Source organism: Ursus americanus, unplaced genomic scaffold (genome assembly GCF_024610735.1).
Source record: "Ursus americanus isolate L20-20 unplaced genomic scaffold, mUrsAme1.1.p SCAF_68, whole genome shotgun sequence".
NCBI classification, from domain to species: domain Eukaryota; kingdom Metazoa; phylum Chordata; class Mammalia; order Carnivora; family Ursidae; genus Ursus; species Ursus americanus.
In genome coordinates, this window is record NW_028273650.1 from 958343 (window position 1) to 976706 (window position 18364).

At 47.5% G+C, this 18364-nt stretch overlaps 1 protein-coding gene across 25 annotated transcripts in view; it reads right to left on the reverse strand.

Annotated features, from left to right (window-relative positions):
• The window catches only part of LOC123786490 (uncharacterized), a 126230-nt gene that overhangs the window by 41715 nt on the left and 66151 nt on the right, over positions 1 to 18364 (reverse strand). For 9 of the 25 annotated variants that reach the window (XR_015723557.1, XM_087860504.1, XM_087860500.1 and 6 more), the window contains 5 exons: positions 17804 to 18076; positions 7742 to 7845; positions 6491 to 6565; positions 4827 to 4947; positions 2159 to 2229 (listed from right to left, as the gene is read on the reverse strand). Coding sequence is in view for 23 of the 25 variants with exons in the window: in XM_087860504.1 (XP_087716630.1) it covers positions 2159 to 2229; positions 4827 to 4947; positions 6491 to 6565; positions 7742 to 7845; positions 17804 to 17954 (522 nt within the window). In the remaining 2 variants the exon portion in view is untranslated. Of the gene's footprint in view, positions 1 to 43; positions 146 to 187; positions 1991 to 2158; positions 2230 to 4357; positions 4635 to 4826; positions 4948 to 5704; positions 6566 to 7741; positions 7846 to 9964; positions 11330 to 17803; positions 18077 to 18364 lie in introns of those variants that run through there. The other 16 variants (XM_087860511.1, XM_087860502.1, XM_087860503.1 and 13 more) reach the window with 11 other exon arrangements.

The window sequence follows — 18364 nt, forward strand, 5'->3', positions numbered from 1 at the left end:
CCCAAATATGATATATAGAAACACATCAATTAGAGGGGCTCACCCTTTCCTCCTCCTCTAGTTGAGGCTGTGTGGGTCATACGGCATCAACCTGATATTTCCTGTGAGTTCTCAGAAGTTCTCTATACTTGGTGGAGTCAGAGCCCTTCAACAAGAATTGATCACAGTTACAAACCTTCAAATGAGACAGAGATGCTGAATGAATCAGCTTTCACACTCTCAGTTCTACAGGCACATTGCAGCTCTTACCTCCAAACTTACCACCTGAGATTCAAATTAGTATGCGCACATTTGAAATGTAGCTAGTGTGAGTGAGCAATGTGGTGTTATTTTAATTCGCTGAATGTTGGTGTAAAATTAATTATAAGCAGACACATGTGGCTAGAGGCTAGCACCCTGGAGAGCACAGTTCTAGAATCCAAAGATGAAAAAGAGGTCACTTGCCCTCCGCTGGTTGTTTCTTGGTTGTAGTTTGCTGGCCTGATCTGATCATTCATGTATAGGCATTTCTGGGCTCATGCACACATGACAGGCACAACTTAAGACTCTGGGACACTAAACAGTAAGGTCAACCACCAGGTCCTAGAGGAAGCGACCTACAGAAATCCCAATGTCACTGCATAGAAACAAACAAACAAACCCTAAAATATTTATGGAACCACAAAGGACCCCTAATAACCAAAACAATCTTGAGAATGAAGAACAAAGATGGAGTCCCCACACTTCCTGACTTTAAAGCATATTACAAAGCTACGGTAATCAAACAGAATGGTACTAGTATAAAAACAGGCCGATAGACCAGTGGAACAGAGCAGAGAGCCCCCAAATAAACTCACACGTACATAGATAAATGATCTGTGACAAGGGTGCCAAGATTGCACAATGGGGAAAGTAAAGGAGGCATGGAGTGAACACTGACACTCCCTAACCCAGCTGTTTAGGAGATTTGCAACAAGGGTGATGGGCACCAAGCTAAAAGCCAAGTTTTACTTTAAATTCCTATTTGCCACTGTACCTTGGGTATGGACTTACAGGATTTGAGCATTTCTCATGGTATGGTGATGTCATAAATTACATTAAATTATCGTCCTGATTCTTAACTGCTCTGGGCCATGTACAAGCAATGACCTCAGCTATGACAGCTGTTGGCCTGCACTGTCCTACATGGGGCCTCTTAGCTCTCAGAATCAGTGGACTGACCAGGAGCATGTGGACTTTCTATGTGAGTTTCACTCTAATGACTATGCCAGAGCTGGCTGTTAAATCCATCTATAGTTGTTCTGGGTTATGTGACCATTGAGGCCACCTTATAACGTGGTCAGTGTTTGGGACATGTGTACACTTCAGTACTTTGGGAGTGTACACGGATGCTGAAACCCCCCTGCTCTGTGACTAACGATCCCGTAGCTGAGTGATAAGTGCAGATCAGTAGCACAGAGCATCAGCAACGGGGATACAGGCCTAGGTCCACACTTTGACTTTCCTCCTTAGGAGGTCAAGACCTGGGACAGTCTTTTCTGCTCTATCTCCATCTGAGGAAGGGAACATTCAACAAACTTCCAGGCACAGTTGTGGTGATGGAGGAATTCGGGATTGTATGTGAAGTGTTCAGTGGTGAGGAGATTATTTTGCAAAGTTGACATTGCATTGTTCTGTGTAAATGGGAAATACCTCCTGAGGAAACACACACATACTCAATACAATCACATTTACATTGACACCACATAGACACCCCTTAGCCCTCACACATAAACCACACAACCTAAATGACCTAGTTGTTCTGGGGCCTGTAGAACATGGTCATAGTTCTTTACTGGACAGTTGGTTTCTCCCACTACACACTCAACCTTCATTCCTAGCAAGAACCCAGAATCAGGGTGGCTCTCCAGACCAAAGCAGACAAGAAAGCCCCACCTTTTTCATCACGTAGATTATTTCTCAATGAGTGATTATAAAAAAATGGAATGCTTTTATTTCCTGTTGAATTCATCTGCAATTAAAAAAATGCAAAACACTATGAGGATGGCATCATCCTAAACACTGCTGGTACAAGTCTTTTGTTCTCTCTAAGAAACCTGATGGGAACCAGTGGTTGAGTCAGGGGCCCCAAAACAAAGAAATGAAGCAAGGTTTCTATTTTGGACGAAGTCAAGCTTACCTGGGGGAGAGATGGGACCCCTTTCTCTGCCTTGTCACTGGAAAGGTCCTCCAATGGGCACTCCAGGGGGTCTAGGGGACATGGAGTAACTGTCAGGACACCGATGGTGCTGCTCAGAAATTACTCAGGGAGCTCTGATTGATGTGGACATGGGGCAAGAGGGTATGGATGTGATTAAGAGGCAAGGTGAGCTGCCGATGTCCCATCCTCCTTGGTGTATGAATGAAGGCAAAAGAGAGGAGCAGGAAGGGAGTGAAAAACAGAGCTTTTGGCTTTCTAGCTAAGTGGAATCTAATTTATGTGAAATAATCCATCTAAACAGGGTAAACACTCAAAGATACAGACATAATGAAGAGAAGGGCCACATGCACCCCAATGTTCATAGCAGCAATGTCCACAATAGCTAAATCGTGGAAGGAGCCGAGATGCCCTTCAACAGATGACTGGATTAAGCAGATGTCCATATATACAATGGAATACTACTCAGCTATCAAAAAGAATGATTTCTCAACATTTGCTGCAACATGGACAGCACTGAAGGAGATAATGCTAAGGGAAATAAGTCAAGCAGAGAAAGACAATTATCATATGGTTTCTCTCATCTATGGAACATAAGAACTAGGAAGATTGGTAGGAGAAGAAAGGGATAAAGAAAGGGGGTAAACAGAAGGGGGAATGAAGCATGAGAGACTATGGACTCTGAGAAACAAGTTGAGGGCTTCAGAGGGGAGGGGGTTGGGGGAATGGGATAGACCGGTGATGGGTAAAAGGAGGGCACGTATTGCATGGTGCACTGGGTGTTATACGCAACTAATGAGTCATCAGACTTTACATCAGAAACCAGGGATGTACTGTATGGTGACTAACATAATAAAAAAAAAAAAAACATTAAAAAAAGTAATTATTGATAAGACTGTATTTATTGCCATTTGATTACTCTGGTCATCTCTTTGGTGGCATTTCCTTGATGAAACCCCCTGAATCCTCCCCTCTCATTCATCATCTTTCAAAGCTCCTGACTGGAGAAGTTCATACACCCCATGACATAATCTAAGCACAAGACTGCTGAAAAGAGCAGAGCTATCTCAGGGTCTCCAGGATCTAAGGAGTCAACCTCAGTTAGCAATTTCGGACAAGCCAGTGTAAGCGTGTGAACTGAGACCGGATGTGTAAACTGGTGAATGTTTGAGACCATGGACTTCAGAACAACATGGACTTAAAATCACCTTGACCTGCAAGGAGAGAGGGGTTTTTCTGGTCAAGGATATGGACAATTATCCTGTCACAAGAGAACCAGTCCCTGATCCATCAGGTCCGAGCCAGGGAAAAGTGGCTACCATGTATCTGACCAAGATGCGGGGGCCTTGAGGGAATTTCTGCCTTAAAAAGAACTGCGTAAGGAAATGCAGGAATGCTGAAAATCCTAGCTCATAGGTCAGCATAGATGTGAATAAACCAGGCTTAGCTGTGGCCTTAAAGTACACCTCCCGTCTTTTTCCCATACACAAAACAAGCAGGAATAGGAATCCAGAGATCATTGACAAGGATCCCAGAAGGATTCCAGTCTCAGTAAATGGTGAACCTGGAGCCCTTAGAGGGAGACTGAGGATGGCAAGTCCTGCCTGCCCTCAGACTATTTGCAAATTACCTTCCTCTGGCTTTGTCCCTTCCACATGCAGGATTTGATCTCTTTACATGTTTTTCCCCACTTAGTGCTGGTGCAATTCCAGAGATTGAACTAGAAAACTACAAGTTCTCGATACTGGGTCAAAACAAAAACAAAACAAGAACACCACGTCAACAAAGGAAGCAGGAAATAGTCCACCTTCCTTTATAGTGGAAAAAAGCGGCTCCTGTCCTGGACAGGAAGCAGTTCTGGGGAGTGTGACTCTTAAAGACTCCCACTTTCAGTGGTTGTTGCTATTTCTGTGGAAGTACCTTCAACCTCTAAATCTCAGGAGTTCTGAGGGGCTGCCTTTGCTGTTTGCCCAAATTTATTGTACTGAAATGAACCTGTCCTCTGAGTAAAGGGGATTTGGGGGTACCCTCCAGTAGCTAGGGAGGAGGACTGGCTCTTCTCCTTCCTCCCACATACAATAGCTGATGACGCTTTAAGATTCCTTAGTTCAGGAATGAATATGAGAGTCTATATCTTCTACGTTACTGTAGGAAGTAAAAGAACAAACCACACTCTCGGGCTCTAAAAGAAAAAAGGGCTTTAATATAATAATATTTGAATTTACCACTTACTATTTAAGAGAATAAATATTGCCCCCCGTCAAATAACTAAATAGATGGGAGGAAGGGATGTGGAGCACATGGGGCGGATGCACCGCAAATCCCCAGCTGCTGAGGAATCCGTGCAGGGCCACTGGACACTTGCTCAGCCCTGAGGTTGACTGCGGCCAGTTCTTCTCCTTCTTGAGTGCTACTGACCAGCTAGGACCGGGACTCCAGCTGGCAGGACAGGGTGTAGCTAAGGACAGAGGGACACCTGTGAGTTGCCCAGGAGCTTCCATTTAAGAGTCCCTGCCAGTGCTTGCCCACAGCTGGAGTCAGGCGCCCCGGCAACAAGGCCTGAGGCTGCCCAGGGAAGGAGGATCCCAGGAGTGGCCAGCAGAAAGAGTCCACCCCGAACCTCACCGACCCAGCTCCTGATGGGCCTCACCTCTCACCTCACTGAGAGACTCCATAGCCTGGAACCAGGCCCAAAAAGGATCCTCGGGCTCTAGGGTGTAATTCTTGGCAGCCACCTGGAGCAGCATGATGTCCGTCATGACTTGGTATTCCTGAGCAGAGAGAGAAGCACAGGATGTATAGGGAGCCTGGGGCGGGGGGGGGGGGGGGGGGGGGGAGGGGTAGCTGCAGGGCCTGGTGAGGGTTGAGCAATGGGAGAGGGGAACTGTCCCGGGTCCTGGCACACATGGCCACCCTCCTGCCTGCAGATTCATCCAATCCCAACCTGTTCTCAGAGGTGAGTATAAATAGCCCTTCCTACGGGAAGCTATCCTTGATGGCATTCCTCTATCCCCACTTACTAACTAGATGGGTCTTCCACTTCTTTATTATCAAACTATCCCAGTAAACGTGAGACGGAGGGGATGGAGCCAAGCAATGTTCTTCCCAGGGACATCTCTGAGGCCTACTCCCTACCCTTTCCTACAGGAAGTGACACACAACCTTATTCTTTTTCTGGTGGTTGATCTCACATCTTTGGAAAGCAGAGAGCCAAAGTCCATCAGAAGGAGCCCCCTGGTTATTACTAGCACCTTACACCCACACCTTCTAATGCTGCGCTAAGGCCAAGACACATTTGTGGGCTCTGCAAACACTGATAATGGGACTGGGATCTAGGCAAGGCTCTGGGGTCCAGAGAAAGGACACGGGGCAGATGGACTGGCTACAGATCGGGACCCTGTAGCACTACCCTCTCGGAAGACAGTAGGGGAGGCCGAAGCCTCAGGCAGGAAGGGGCTGCTGCGGCTACTGAGGTGCTTGCTGATGTGGAGGGTCCTGACTTCATTCTCCCCCCACGGGCAACCTCACCAGGGGAGGCTGAGGTCCAGTCAGACAGACTTCACGCAGCTTTGCCTTCAGGAAGCTCTGCTGCTTCACCAGTCTTCGGCACCGGGAGCCGTGTCCTAAGTGCAGCGTCCCTTCACTTATCACTGAGATGGGCAAGAGACCCCAGCTCACAAGGGCAACTGTGAGGCTGTCATGAGGGGAGGTTTGCCGAGTCCTGAGAGCTCAGGGCTCAGTACAGGGGTGCTCTGCTCCCAAACCTCCGGATTCTGGTCCCTCCCCCACAATCCTCAGGCTCACCCACCTCCAGATAGTCCTCCATTGCAATATCCAGCATCACCAATTCAGTGAGGAAAGTGCCAAGTTAGGGGACAACACCCTGTGTCATGAGCGGTAGGGTTGGGATGAGTCCCTGCTCTCTGATGCCCATGGGGACCCTCCCCTGAAAATGCTGCAGCCTCCTGGCCCACCCCAGTTTCCCACATGGAGCAGCCTAGGACCCTTAGCAGTCTCCCCTCAATTCCCTTTCCCCTCACCCTCCAAGTACGTCATACTCTTTCTAATCACCTCCAGGGCCTGCTTTTAGAAAATCACAGGGTATATAGTCCTGGGCTCCTCCCCATCCCGAAACACATTCTGGATCCAGCTTTCTAGACCCTCCTGCCGGTCACTTTGAAACAAGAATTTTAGAAGCAACAGGAAGTGGAGCTGGAGTTGAAGTCCCACCTGTACTGATTTGGAGGCTTCCAGCCCTCAGGGAGAAGCCCCTCTCCTCTGACTTTGGAGGCCCTGGGCCTCAGGCACACTCACCTTCTTCTGCAGCCTCTTCTTCTGGGCTCTCCGGAGGGCCATCACCAGGGTGGCAGATTTATTAGATGGTTGCTCCTGCAGGGCCAAGGACAAGATCCTTGAGACCGTAATACCCTCAGTCCACTTGCCCCCACCATCTTTTAATTCAGACCCTAGACATCTGACTTAAGTCCGCTGATAACTGATAAACATTATCCTTAAGCATGCCATGAGTGATTCTAGAAAAATCTCAGCTCCAACATTCTCCATGTGTGACCCTGAGCTTGCAGCCTGGCCTCCCTGAGCCTGTTTTCTCATCAGGAAAAGTGAGAATTCTACCTACCTCCCATCGTCTCCTGAGGACTCAGTATCGTATTACTATCATGATTGTTGTGGCCCTCAACCCATCCCAACCCCATCACTGAGCAGAGCCCTGTCCTCTGGGCTTTCAAGGTTTGTACAGGTGTCCATCTGGACTAGCTGTTGACACAGAGAGACAGGGTGTCTAGGCTAGCGAATCTGGTTGAGCAGCACCTGGTTGTTCCACCCCCAATGGAATCTTCACCCCAGCCTGTCACCACATTCATGCCAAAGGCTTCCCCTCTCCAAGGAATGCTTCAGGCCATTCCCTATTTCATCCATGCAGGACCCTGTTCCCTCACACCCTTCTTCTCTTTCCAGACCTGCACCTTCCATGCTACCTTGATGACTAGTTTCCTGCTCTGTGGGTTGTCTTCAGTGCCCAGCTTTTTAAAGTTTTGAAAGCACTTCCTGAATAGAGGGAAAGGAGGCAGGACGATTGGAGGACTAATGTGGCAGGATTGAGTGCAAGTCCCTTTTATTTGAGAACCCCAAAGTGTCAAATTGCCTGGATAACAGTTTTCTCTGGGTTCCTCTGAGCACTAAGGTCTTTGTAGGACATGGGAGAGAGCTCTGATGTAGGTCATCCTATGACTCCATTCCCATATTAATTGAGCAGCTCTGTTTTGGTCAATTTTGGTTTCAATTGGGCAGAGTTTAGTGGTTGTAAACACATGAAAATATTTATTCAGCTCAGCCTTGTGGGGGAACATTTAGGAAAACTGATTTCTAAAGCAGGAGACATGGTGGCCTATTCTCCAGGGAGGCTGAGAGACCCGCCTGCCAGCCCAGGTCCTGTAGTCAGGGATTGCTGCTTCCCAGGAGGTCCAAGCTGGCTGAGGGGGGAAGAGGACAGGCCTCTGGGAGATCCCTCATCCATCCTGGTCCGTCCATGCAGAGAGACCGTCTCACCTGGAAACGTTCTCCCATGTCTTCTTGGGGTGGTATATTGAGACAGTCTGCAGAGCCGAGACGATGGCATTCAGGGAGTAGTAGTTCTGCAGGATTTGACAGGCCTGGGGAGGGAAGAGAATGAGCTGTCACGTGGGTAGTGGAGGCTGATTTTCTCTAGAGCTTCAGTCACCCTCATTTTAAATCACTCCTCCTGGATGAAGCAGATGTCCAGGGACCTGCCGAAGGGCACATATAAGGCCCAAAGAGTCCCAATGCTGAGAGACAAAGGATTTTACCTCACTCCAAGGAAGAAGTCAAGGAAGAACAGAGCATCCCAACATTGGGCCATGCAAGTCACAGTCAGCCTCTGGAAGGAAGAGCCTAGGGACTGCACAGTCCCTAGGGCAAAGACCAGGGCCTTCCACCCTGAGACCTGATCAAGGGAAGAGCAGTGCCCGAGACGCAGGAGATCACCTCAGCTGGGCTTCCCGTTGCATACCTTGGCCACCTTGATCCAGTGCTCCACCACCATGGCCCTGTCCCGGGCTGTCATGCTTGGGTTGCCAAGGCAGGTAGTGATGACACACTTGGCCACACCGTTGAACTGGGCGACAGTGGCCCGGACTGTGGGTGCCAGGTGCTCACTGCCAGGCTTATTGCGCTTGGACCAGACGGAGCCCAGGCACTGATGGGGCAGCAGCTTCTTGAACAGCTCCTAGAGAACAGGGGGAGGTTTGTTCACCCAGCTATTTCACATGCAAGAGTAGTGTCCTAGATAGGGGTCACAGGTCAGAGCTAGAGCTCAGAAAGCTGAGAATGTGGCCTGAACCTGGTTGGAGTCCCTGGATGTCACTCCATTCTTTTTCACTGAGGGGCCCAGGACAGGATGGCCCAGGAGCAAATAGAGACGAGGGAAGGAAGGAGGGCATTTGCATCCTGATCATCCTCACAAACTCCAAGCTCCACGCTGCTGTTCAAGGTGGCTCCTCCCAAGGGGGACTCTTCCCCTCCAACTATTCATCCCTCTGGTTCTACTCCCCTCTCAGATACACATTCTCACATGATAGCTACAACCACAGGTTTATCTATCTGCCCTGCACTTAAGTACACATCAGATACCTAGTAATTGATGAGGGTACTCAGCCTCCAAAACAAGTGGGTGGGCGACCCATGGACTTGACTGAACACAGAGAGCTGCCCTCCTCCACCCACGGGACCAGGGCCTGCCCATTGGTCTCTCCATTCTGGCTCATTTCTTCTCCCTAGTACCTCCGTATCAGTGCTTATCAGGGTCTCTCGCTACAGTCCGCAGCTGGACAGTGAAAGCTTGGGGCTAAGCACCTTGATGGGTTGACAGGGTTGGGAAGTGGTGGAGCTGAGATTTGGTCCCAGACCATAGGAGTCCACATCAGGGAAAGGCAGGTGTGAGGCAGCCTACAGCAGAAGAAACGCTTGTCCCTGCCCCACCCTGAGAGCCTAACTGCTCACCGTATCCATATATGTGAGTTGCTCTGTCACAAGCCTGGAAGGGAAGTCCAGGAGGTCAGGCTTCTCCTCACCCAGCTGGTTCTTTGGGGGTGACACAGCAGGAACCATCTGGGGTCACAGTGGGCTCTATGTCTATTGTCAGAGCTGGAGTGAAAATTCCTGGGAAAGCTGATGGTCCAGCTGACTGCAGCTCAGCACCCGGCACACATGGAGATGATGGGAGCATGTGTTCCAGTTCTGCAACAGCTGATGGAGGGGAGGCTGGCTCTGACACTGCAGGTGATGGTCGATGCAGAGCTGGGGTTGCCTCTAGCTCCACAGAAGGCCCTTTTTCTGGCTCTGCAACTGGAAGGAGCCCTGGAGCTGGCACTGGAGCAGGTTAAAGAGAAAGGTTCATCCACATAACTGACTTTCCATGTGCCTTTCCAAAAACAGGACATATACCATGGCCTTAAGGAGGGCACGTATTGCATGGTGCACTGGGTGTTATACGCAAGTAATGAATCATGGAACTTTACATCAAAAACTTGGGATGTACTGTATGGCGACTAACATAACAGAATAAGAAAATATTAAAAAAATATATCCAATGAATTTCCAATCCATGAGCCCCATTCCAGATAGCCTTCCCAAACTGCAATCTCCCTTACCCTCTGCCTCTACAGGCTCCAGAATTTCCCGCTGCAGCAGGAGAATGGGGGCATGGTTTTTCAGGTCCCAGTCATGGCACTTCAGATGTACAGAGCCCCCCCCCCCCCACCGCTTTACCTCAAGTCATATGTGGAGCACAGTCAGAGGCCTGGCCTTTCATTCCACATGCTACTCCCACAGCACCGTTCTTTCTGTGTGGGTCCCAGAAGATGGCCCCAGGCCACTTCCAACCCCTCTGTAGCTGTCTTTGCAGTGGTTTGCTCATCCAGAAAACCTGAATGAGTGGTTTTTCCACTTACACTCTTCACGGCCATAGGTCTAGTCTACTCCGTCTTCCATGCAGACCAGTATCAGGGCTTAAGTTTGAGGCAGATTTGTGAGTGGTCTGCTCACCACAGCTTCTATTATTGGCCCCAGTTGTGGTCAGCAGAGGTGGATACGGAAAGGGGCAGGCAGAGCAAGATGAGACCATCAAAGGGGTGGATGTTTTAGGCACCAGCTCAGCCCAGATTGTGCTCTGCTTCCCAGAGGGCTTGAAGGCCCATCCATAGCTCTTTTTGACTCATTTGCTTCTTCAGGAAGCCCCCCAAATTCAGCCCTCCCATGGAAACCAAGAGATCTGTGAGATCTATGGCTCTGAAAGTCCCTCCCCAGCCACAACCCCTGTATCTCCCACCCTGCTCTGTGGAGGCAGCAGTCTTTCCTTCTGGACCCAAAGACCGTGTTTTTACTTGTTATAGTCCATCATAATGGTACAAACACGGGTGGATCTATTCACACCTAGAGTAGGCCATGAAGATGTCACATCTAATGAACTATGGACATGGGTGCTTATGATGTGTAGAGTGACTATCTGACCCTCTGACTAAAATTGAGACCCAGACATTGTATCTACTTTGTCGACTGAGTTATCTTAGTGACTGGAAAGTGCCTGCATTACTACATGCCTAATACATATTATTGAATGAATGACTCCTAACCAGTACTTTCCAAATACTGAGTGGACCTTGGGCGGCTCTGCCTGCCCCCAGTGACTCCCTAATCTGGTCACATAAAGGACCAGTGCCAGGACCAACTAGATGGAATCTCAGAAGTCCTTTGCAAACAGGAAAACTATGAGCTTTCCATTTGCTTTTGTAAACCCAGAAGGGCCACAGGCCTGTGAGGGTTGAGGTTGAGAGCTTCTTCACTGGAGAGCGAGAACTACTAAACATGAAGATGCCCAGCATGTTCAGCAGCCTTTTCTACAGAGCCAGGCCCCAGATAAGCCCGTGCCGTGTTTTCTCCCATGATTTCCTACAGTAACCCTATGAGATTCAGCCTCTTACCACCCCATTTTTCAGAAGAGGAAAGTGAAGCTCAGAGAGGTACAGTGACATTCCCAAGACATACAGCTAGTAGGTGGGAGTCTCACTCCTGTGCTGTGCCTGGGGTGGGCATTCACCTGTTGAACTGCTGGCCCAGGACCTGTTGGGGTGAAGTGAACACATGGTATTATGCAGAAAATTGTGATATTTGATATGTTTATATCTGGGAAGAATGGTACCAGGGAGCGTACGAAATGCTCCACTGTGCCTTCTCTGAGCATCAGCATCGTGCAGGCCTCGTCCAGGGACAGGATTAATTCTTTTTCCCCACCAGAAAGACAGGGGGGGGGGGGGAGCGCAGTGTACTCAGCTTCAACTCCATGAACCACCAGGAAGATCAGGGTCTGGCGTTCAGACCAGAGACTCCCAACGCTTCGGGAACTTGTGCAAGAAAAGGGACTTGAAGGCCCGCCCAGAAAAGGGCTCTAGGCTTAAAGGTGCAATTGGCTTTAGGGGTGAAATGATAAACCATTGTTCCCTTTAACCCATTTTGTTAGTTGAGCAACAATAGCATTTCTCTCTTTTAATAGCCTTTATTAAGAACTCTATGCCTTTAAGTCATCGGTAAACATCCCTACTGCAGACAGGAGAAAGCAGAAGCTTAGCATCTCCAACGCTGCTTGAGATCATAGACGTTGGGCCTGAGAACTGTCCAGAGCATGGAATGCATGGCATTCCTCCCATGCTGATGAGGCCTGGTCTGTTCCTAAGGTGGGGAGAAAGGTTCAGGGGAAACCACCCTCCTTGGCAGGCCACAGGGCAGCCAATTGTTTCTAGTGTGGGTTCTGGCCTTGCCCTGATCATCTGTGGGTCCTGAGATAGGACATGAATTTGGACCCATTCTCACCCCAGACCAGCACTGGATGTTGTTGGTGGCCTGATGCACCTGCTGCTTGTCAAAGGAGATGAAGTAGCTGAACCCTTGGAGCAGCTCATCAAAGATGTCCTGGGTGGAACTCTGAAAAGATAGAGCCAGCTACCTGGGCCAGGAGGCATCAGAGGCCTTCCACCCAATCTGTGGTTCTATGTTCTGGCAGATCTAGCAGCTAAAAAAAGTTTGTTAAGACACTTAAGTGTTCCTTGCAGCATTGCTGAAATGGCAACAGAATTGAATCATGTCAAGTTCCACCAGCCTTGAAAGGCTGAATTACTGTGGCTGACGACCTCCTTTACGGAGGTCCAAAAAGACATATAAGGACACAGCTTGTGACCTGGTGGACCTACAATGATTTGATGTACTCTGAGAAATGACGCGTTATAGAGAAACATATAGAATGACTTCATCCCACCATTCCTTTTATGTTCAATCACCCTATTTAGTGTGAGGATTTATAAGGCCTTAGACAAGTTCTCCAAGGACAGTGGAGCTGGGTTCTACACAGGATACCTGGGTGAGTAGGGAAAATAATAAAAACAGTACAAAGACACTCATGGCTTCGGGAAAAGTAAGATAAAACACAACAAAACAAAATAACCTACGCCCCTAAACTGCAAAAAAACATTAATTATATTCTCTACCATTCCCATATATGTGAAGAGTCTTCCTACCTTATCCCATAGCTGGTGGTGGAGGTGTAGATGTTGGGATTACTTTGTGGTTGGGCCTGAGGGACACTCATGTGGAAACACTATAGGAGGGCCCTAGGTCTGTCCCCATATTTGTGTGGGGGCCCTGGGTGTGGAGAACCCTCTTCCCATTCTCACCTCAGGCAGCACTGATCCTGGGTGGTCTGGTGCACCTGACACTTGTCTAGGGAGTTGGAATAGTTAAAGTCACAGACCAGCTCATCAATGATCTCCTGGGTGCAGCTCCGAAAATGCAGTGCCCCATATATATGGGGCCAAGAGACATTAGTGGCCTCACGGGACATTGCCACAAGGGGCCACCCCCATTAGAAATCGTGTTCTCCAGTTAAGGCTAAGAGAAGCAGCAGAAAAGACATCCAACAAAGAGGAAGCCAGATGAAACCCTAGGGCTCATGATTAACATACAGGTGGTTGAGCTTGGTCCCCAGCACTCAGCTTCTCATCCTGCCTGCTATGACCTGGGGTGTGAACATGAAAGATGGGCCAGGTTCCAACACCTGGCACCTTGCTTCTGCCCAGGAAGGGCATCCTTCCTCTGCCCCCTCCTCTACACACACATACACATACACACACACACTTAGTGAGGGGCAAGAGGTGTGGGCCTGCTGAAGTAGGATCACTGTTGTTGCCTGCTCTCCAGTGGGCTGCTCTGAGCTGCCCTGTGTTACCTGTTGGTGTCTCCTGCCACATGTCCAGAGGGCTCGGAAAAGCGGGCTGAGACGACGACTACAATGATGTGAAAGTCTTTCTCTCTGGACTTTCTGGGCCAAAGCCCCTGAAAGTAGGAATACAGCAACAGAACATCTTGTTCTCTTGAACGTCTCGAGTCAAGTGAGCTGGAAAGCAGGCTTTCTTTGAATGGATGTGCCTGGTTACCAGAGTTCTAAGTTCAATTGGGGCCTATCACCAAGGAAGTGAGGTCGCTTCTTCAAGATTCCAGTACCTTGGCCTCTGCCGTCTCTTGGCAACGAACTGTTTACTTTTCTCCCCCATGTCATCTCCTTAACTGTACACTATGAGCCAAAAATGCCATAGCCACCACTCTCTGGAAATGTAACCAGGGTCTGAGGTTTCAGGAGACAGAACTGAATTCAGACCTTTTTTCTTTGTTTTCCCAGTTCTGAGTCCTAAATCATTGTGTCTCTCACATATTCCCCACTTTCCCAAGCTGCTTAGTGGGGATCAGGCTAGAATCCACTTCTTGGGACATCATCAGGTGTATGTGGATAATGTAACATGGGTGGGGTGGTCCCCTGTGTATCTGAAGCACAATTTTCAGGATGGAAGAATTACAAGAAGGGGTGGGACTTGGCATGGAGGGCCGCTCAACAGAGGCCTGGGTTCCAACAATGTAATATTGGAACACTTTCCCACTTGGCCTTGTGTAAATGTGGGCACTATGATGGGGTGGAAATGAACGAAGAAGCAGATATTGCTGTCCTCTGTAGTTAAACTGTTCAATTGTTTCCCATTATATTTAGAATGAGACCCAGTTCCTCATTTTTTTAAAATTTTTAAAAAAGATTTTATTTATTTATTTGACAGAGAGAGACAGCCAGCGAGAGAGGGAACACAAGCAGGGGGAGTGGGAGAGGAAGAAGCAGGCTCTTAGCGGAGGAGCCTGATGTGGGGCTCGATCCCATAACGCCAGGATCACGCCCTGAGCCGAAGACAGACGCTTAAGGACTGCGCTACCCAGGCGCCCCAGTTGCCTCATTTTTGTCTATGAGCGGAACAGCCTTCACAGTGGCTCCCACCGATCCAGACTTGTGGTATAGGCATCACTCTCTACCCATTAGGTGGTTAGTTACTGGCTTCTGACCAATAGGATGCAGCCAATGCGATGAAATGTGATGTCTAAGTTTCAATTGCAAAGAGTTTCTAACTTCCTAGTTACTTTTCTTGTGTTCTGCGTCTCACTCCCTTTCCCTTTTTCTTCTTGATCTCTGAACCAAAAATCGAGCACAGATATTTTGAGCTGCCATGTGTAGAAGCACACATGGCAGAGAACTTGGCCTGTGCCAAGGCCAGAAGACACACAGGAACTCAGATTCTGAGTCCAAACAGCTTCCCGAATCATGTGAGCCAACTTGGGAGAAAATCCTCTGCCAGTCTAGCCTCAGTCACTGCTGCAGCCTCTGCCACACCTTGAGCCTGGGGAACTATGCTTATTTGTGCCTGGACTCCTCACCCACAAAAACTGTGAGAAATTAAATATATACATTTTAAGATTCAGGCTACTGGGGCAAGGCAGTAACATAGGAACAATAGATAAGTAACAGTCTCCCAGGCCTCAGCACCTCTCCCTGCCTTCCTCCCTCCCCTCTGCTCTCCTCCTAGTGTCCCTCCAGCCACGGGGGCTGCCTTTTTCACCTCCTCTGGCCAAACCAGCTCTGTTAGTGAGTGTCTGCAACAGCGGTCCCTTCTTTCTGACACACCGCACACAGACGTGTGCAGGTCTAGCTCCCTTTTGTCAATCTGTTTTCAGCAATGTCACCCTCAGTGAGGCCTTTCATATTTTCCTATCCAATGACTTCCCAGCCTTCCTTCATTACATACTTCAGTTGTCGTATATAGCACTTGCTCTTTTCTTTCACGTCTTTGGTTTGTGCTTTGTCCATCTCTAGACTGTGAGCCCCTAAAAGCAGGGAGCTCTTGGTATTTTCAGCTCTCCTCATGGGTCCACCAAGGTACCTGGCATAGGGGAGTGCTTAGTGTATAGTTACTGAATGAATAACTGAGAAGATCTTGGAGCCCACCTCCCCTTTTAACAAGCTAGACTGTAGGGAGAAGCGCAACTAAAAGTTTCGAGCTGTTTCTGGGCAAGGGGACAACCACAATGGCCTCTGCCTGACTCTTCCTTCTCCAGTATCTCCAGCAGAACTGATGAGGCACCATGGACAAGGAAGCACCCTGCATCACGTTCTCTGTCTCTAGTGGTACAGCCCCAGGCAGGCACACCACCAAAGAAAGGGGTGCTTTTATCTGGGTGTCCTCAAGGCAGTGGCTTTCCAGAGTCAGAGTGGCAAAGGAGCAGGATCTCCAGGCTCCAAGAGCAGAATAAGGGACCACAGAAACCTCCCTTTTCTCCTTTTTCTGTCCACTCCCATGGTGTCCTCTTTACTATTCCAGCACCCTCACCTCAGCCAGAAGAGTGATTCTGCACCCACCCTTGTATGTCCAAATGAGGACCCTGAAGGTCTAATGGAGACTGGTCTTGCCCCTGGACCCCAGAGACAGTGTTCAGTGCTCTGGCACTTTCCCAGAGAACATAAACAAATGATAAGCAGGTATGCGCAAGCCCAAAGCGCAATGACCTATCACATCAATTGGAGCAGCTGTCATAACAACGACAAGAGACAACAAATGCTGGTGAGGATGTGGAGCAAAGGAGCCTATGCGCACTGGCGCCGGCACTGTGCAAAACAGTATGGAGCGTCCTCAACACACTGAACACAGAACCACGGTATGTGCAGCAGCTCCACGTCTGGGAACATTCCATAGAAAACAAAGGAATATGTCTAAGAAATACCTGCACTTCCATGTGCAAGAAGCTTTATTTACCATAGCTGAGACAAGGAAAACATCAGTGCCCATTAGTGGTGAATGGATAAAGAAGTGTTACCTACATAATGGAATATTAATCAGCCATAAGAAAAGGAAATCCTGCTAAGTGTGATAACAGTTTTGGACTTAGAGGCATTATGCCAAGTGAAACAAGTGAGACAGAGAAAGGCAAACACTACATATGTGTAGGTATAGATATATATAGGGAGATAGATACTATATAGATGATAGATACATAGACATTTTTCCCTTTTATGTGGAATCTAAAACAAAGAAAAGAAAAGGCGGAAAACTAATTCAGAAGAACAGATCAGATTAAAGTAACAAGAAACAGAGGGGAGGGTGGGGGCAGGGATTGAGTGAATGGTGAAAAGGTAGAAACTTCCAGTTTTAAGATAAATAACAGGGATTTACAGTACAACATGATGACTGCAGTTGATACCGCTCTATGGTTTGAGAGGTGTTAAGAGAGTAAATTCTGAGAGTTCTTATCACATAATAGCTTACACATACACAGTGTGTCAATTATATACAGTGATCAATTATATCAATAAAACTGGGCAAAAAATATTTTAATATTCATAATGGGCATCAGGAAAGTTGACTTGGTAAAAATAATGACACATAAGCAAAATGTAAAACAGCAGAACCCACAGTCAGTAGACTATGATATGGATAAAAAATCCAAGCCATTTGCATAAAAAATTGATTCTGATTTTTAAAATCAGTGAATTAAAGTTAAAGTAGATAAAATAGAATTTTAAATTGTGCTACATTTTTAAAAATTGATCAAGGAATAAAATGTCTTATTAAATTAACTCTGAAAATACCGTTTTGAAAAAATTTTCATGTTTTGGAAAATTCTGATTTTAAGCTTTTAAGTGGGCACAGAATGAGAACATTTTGTTGGATCAAAGTTGTCTCCAGGAAAATGGGTGAGACAAAATAGCAGCACCAAAATGGCAAGACTAAATTGTCCTGTGTTCATTTCTCTGTATTTGCAGTTTTTAAAGAAAAAATATTTTTATTGACATACAATACACATAATCAAAAATCTACCATCTACCGTCTACAAATCTACCATTTATAGGTTTATATTTCATTAAGTACATTAAGTTCATGGAATACATTTTAAATGTATTAAATGCATTAATACCCTTTCTACAACCTCCGTCTAACCCAACTTCACATCTCATTTCATCTTGTGAAACTAAAACTCTACACCATGAATCAGAAACTTACCATTACTGCCTCATTCCAGCCCTTGGCAACACCATTCTACTTTCTGTCTTTATGAATCTACTTTGGGTAGGTCCCAAAAGTGGAGTCAAAGCTTGCATTTTTATGAATGCACTTAATGTAAAAGTTCACCCATGTTGTGGAGTTTTGCAGTCCTGTAGGAAATAAGCGTGTCACTTACCTGTTCTTCCGGTCTGTCTTCTGGGGGAGGGGCCTGCTGCTTGGCTGTTCAGGCTGCTCTGCCTGGTTGGCCTTTCACCACCCCTTGTCAGGGGGTTGGGTTTAACGTGAGGAGGTTGTCTGTGTGGCTTTGTTCCCTGGCAGATTTCCATGCCTCCTTAGAGGGGCAGAGGAAATACGGCTGTGCAGAAAACTCTGGCCTAGGGCAGCAAGATCACGGTCACCTTTCTTCAATGAAACTTCCAGGTCAAAACATCTCCACTTGGAAAAAAACCTGTCAGCCAAGAATGCTTTATTTGGAAAAGCTGTCCTTCAGAAATAAAGGAGAGATAAAGACTTTTCCAAACAAAGAAAAGCTAAATGAGTTCCTCACTACTAGACCTGCCGTAAGGGAAGAATTAACACCTATACTACTTAAACTCTTCCAAAAATATCAACATAAGAGGAATACACACAAACACATTTTAAGAGGCCAGTATCACCATGATACCAAAACCAAATAAAAAGACTACAAGAAAAGAAAATTATATACTGGTGTCCCCGATGAATATAGATGAAAAAA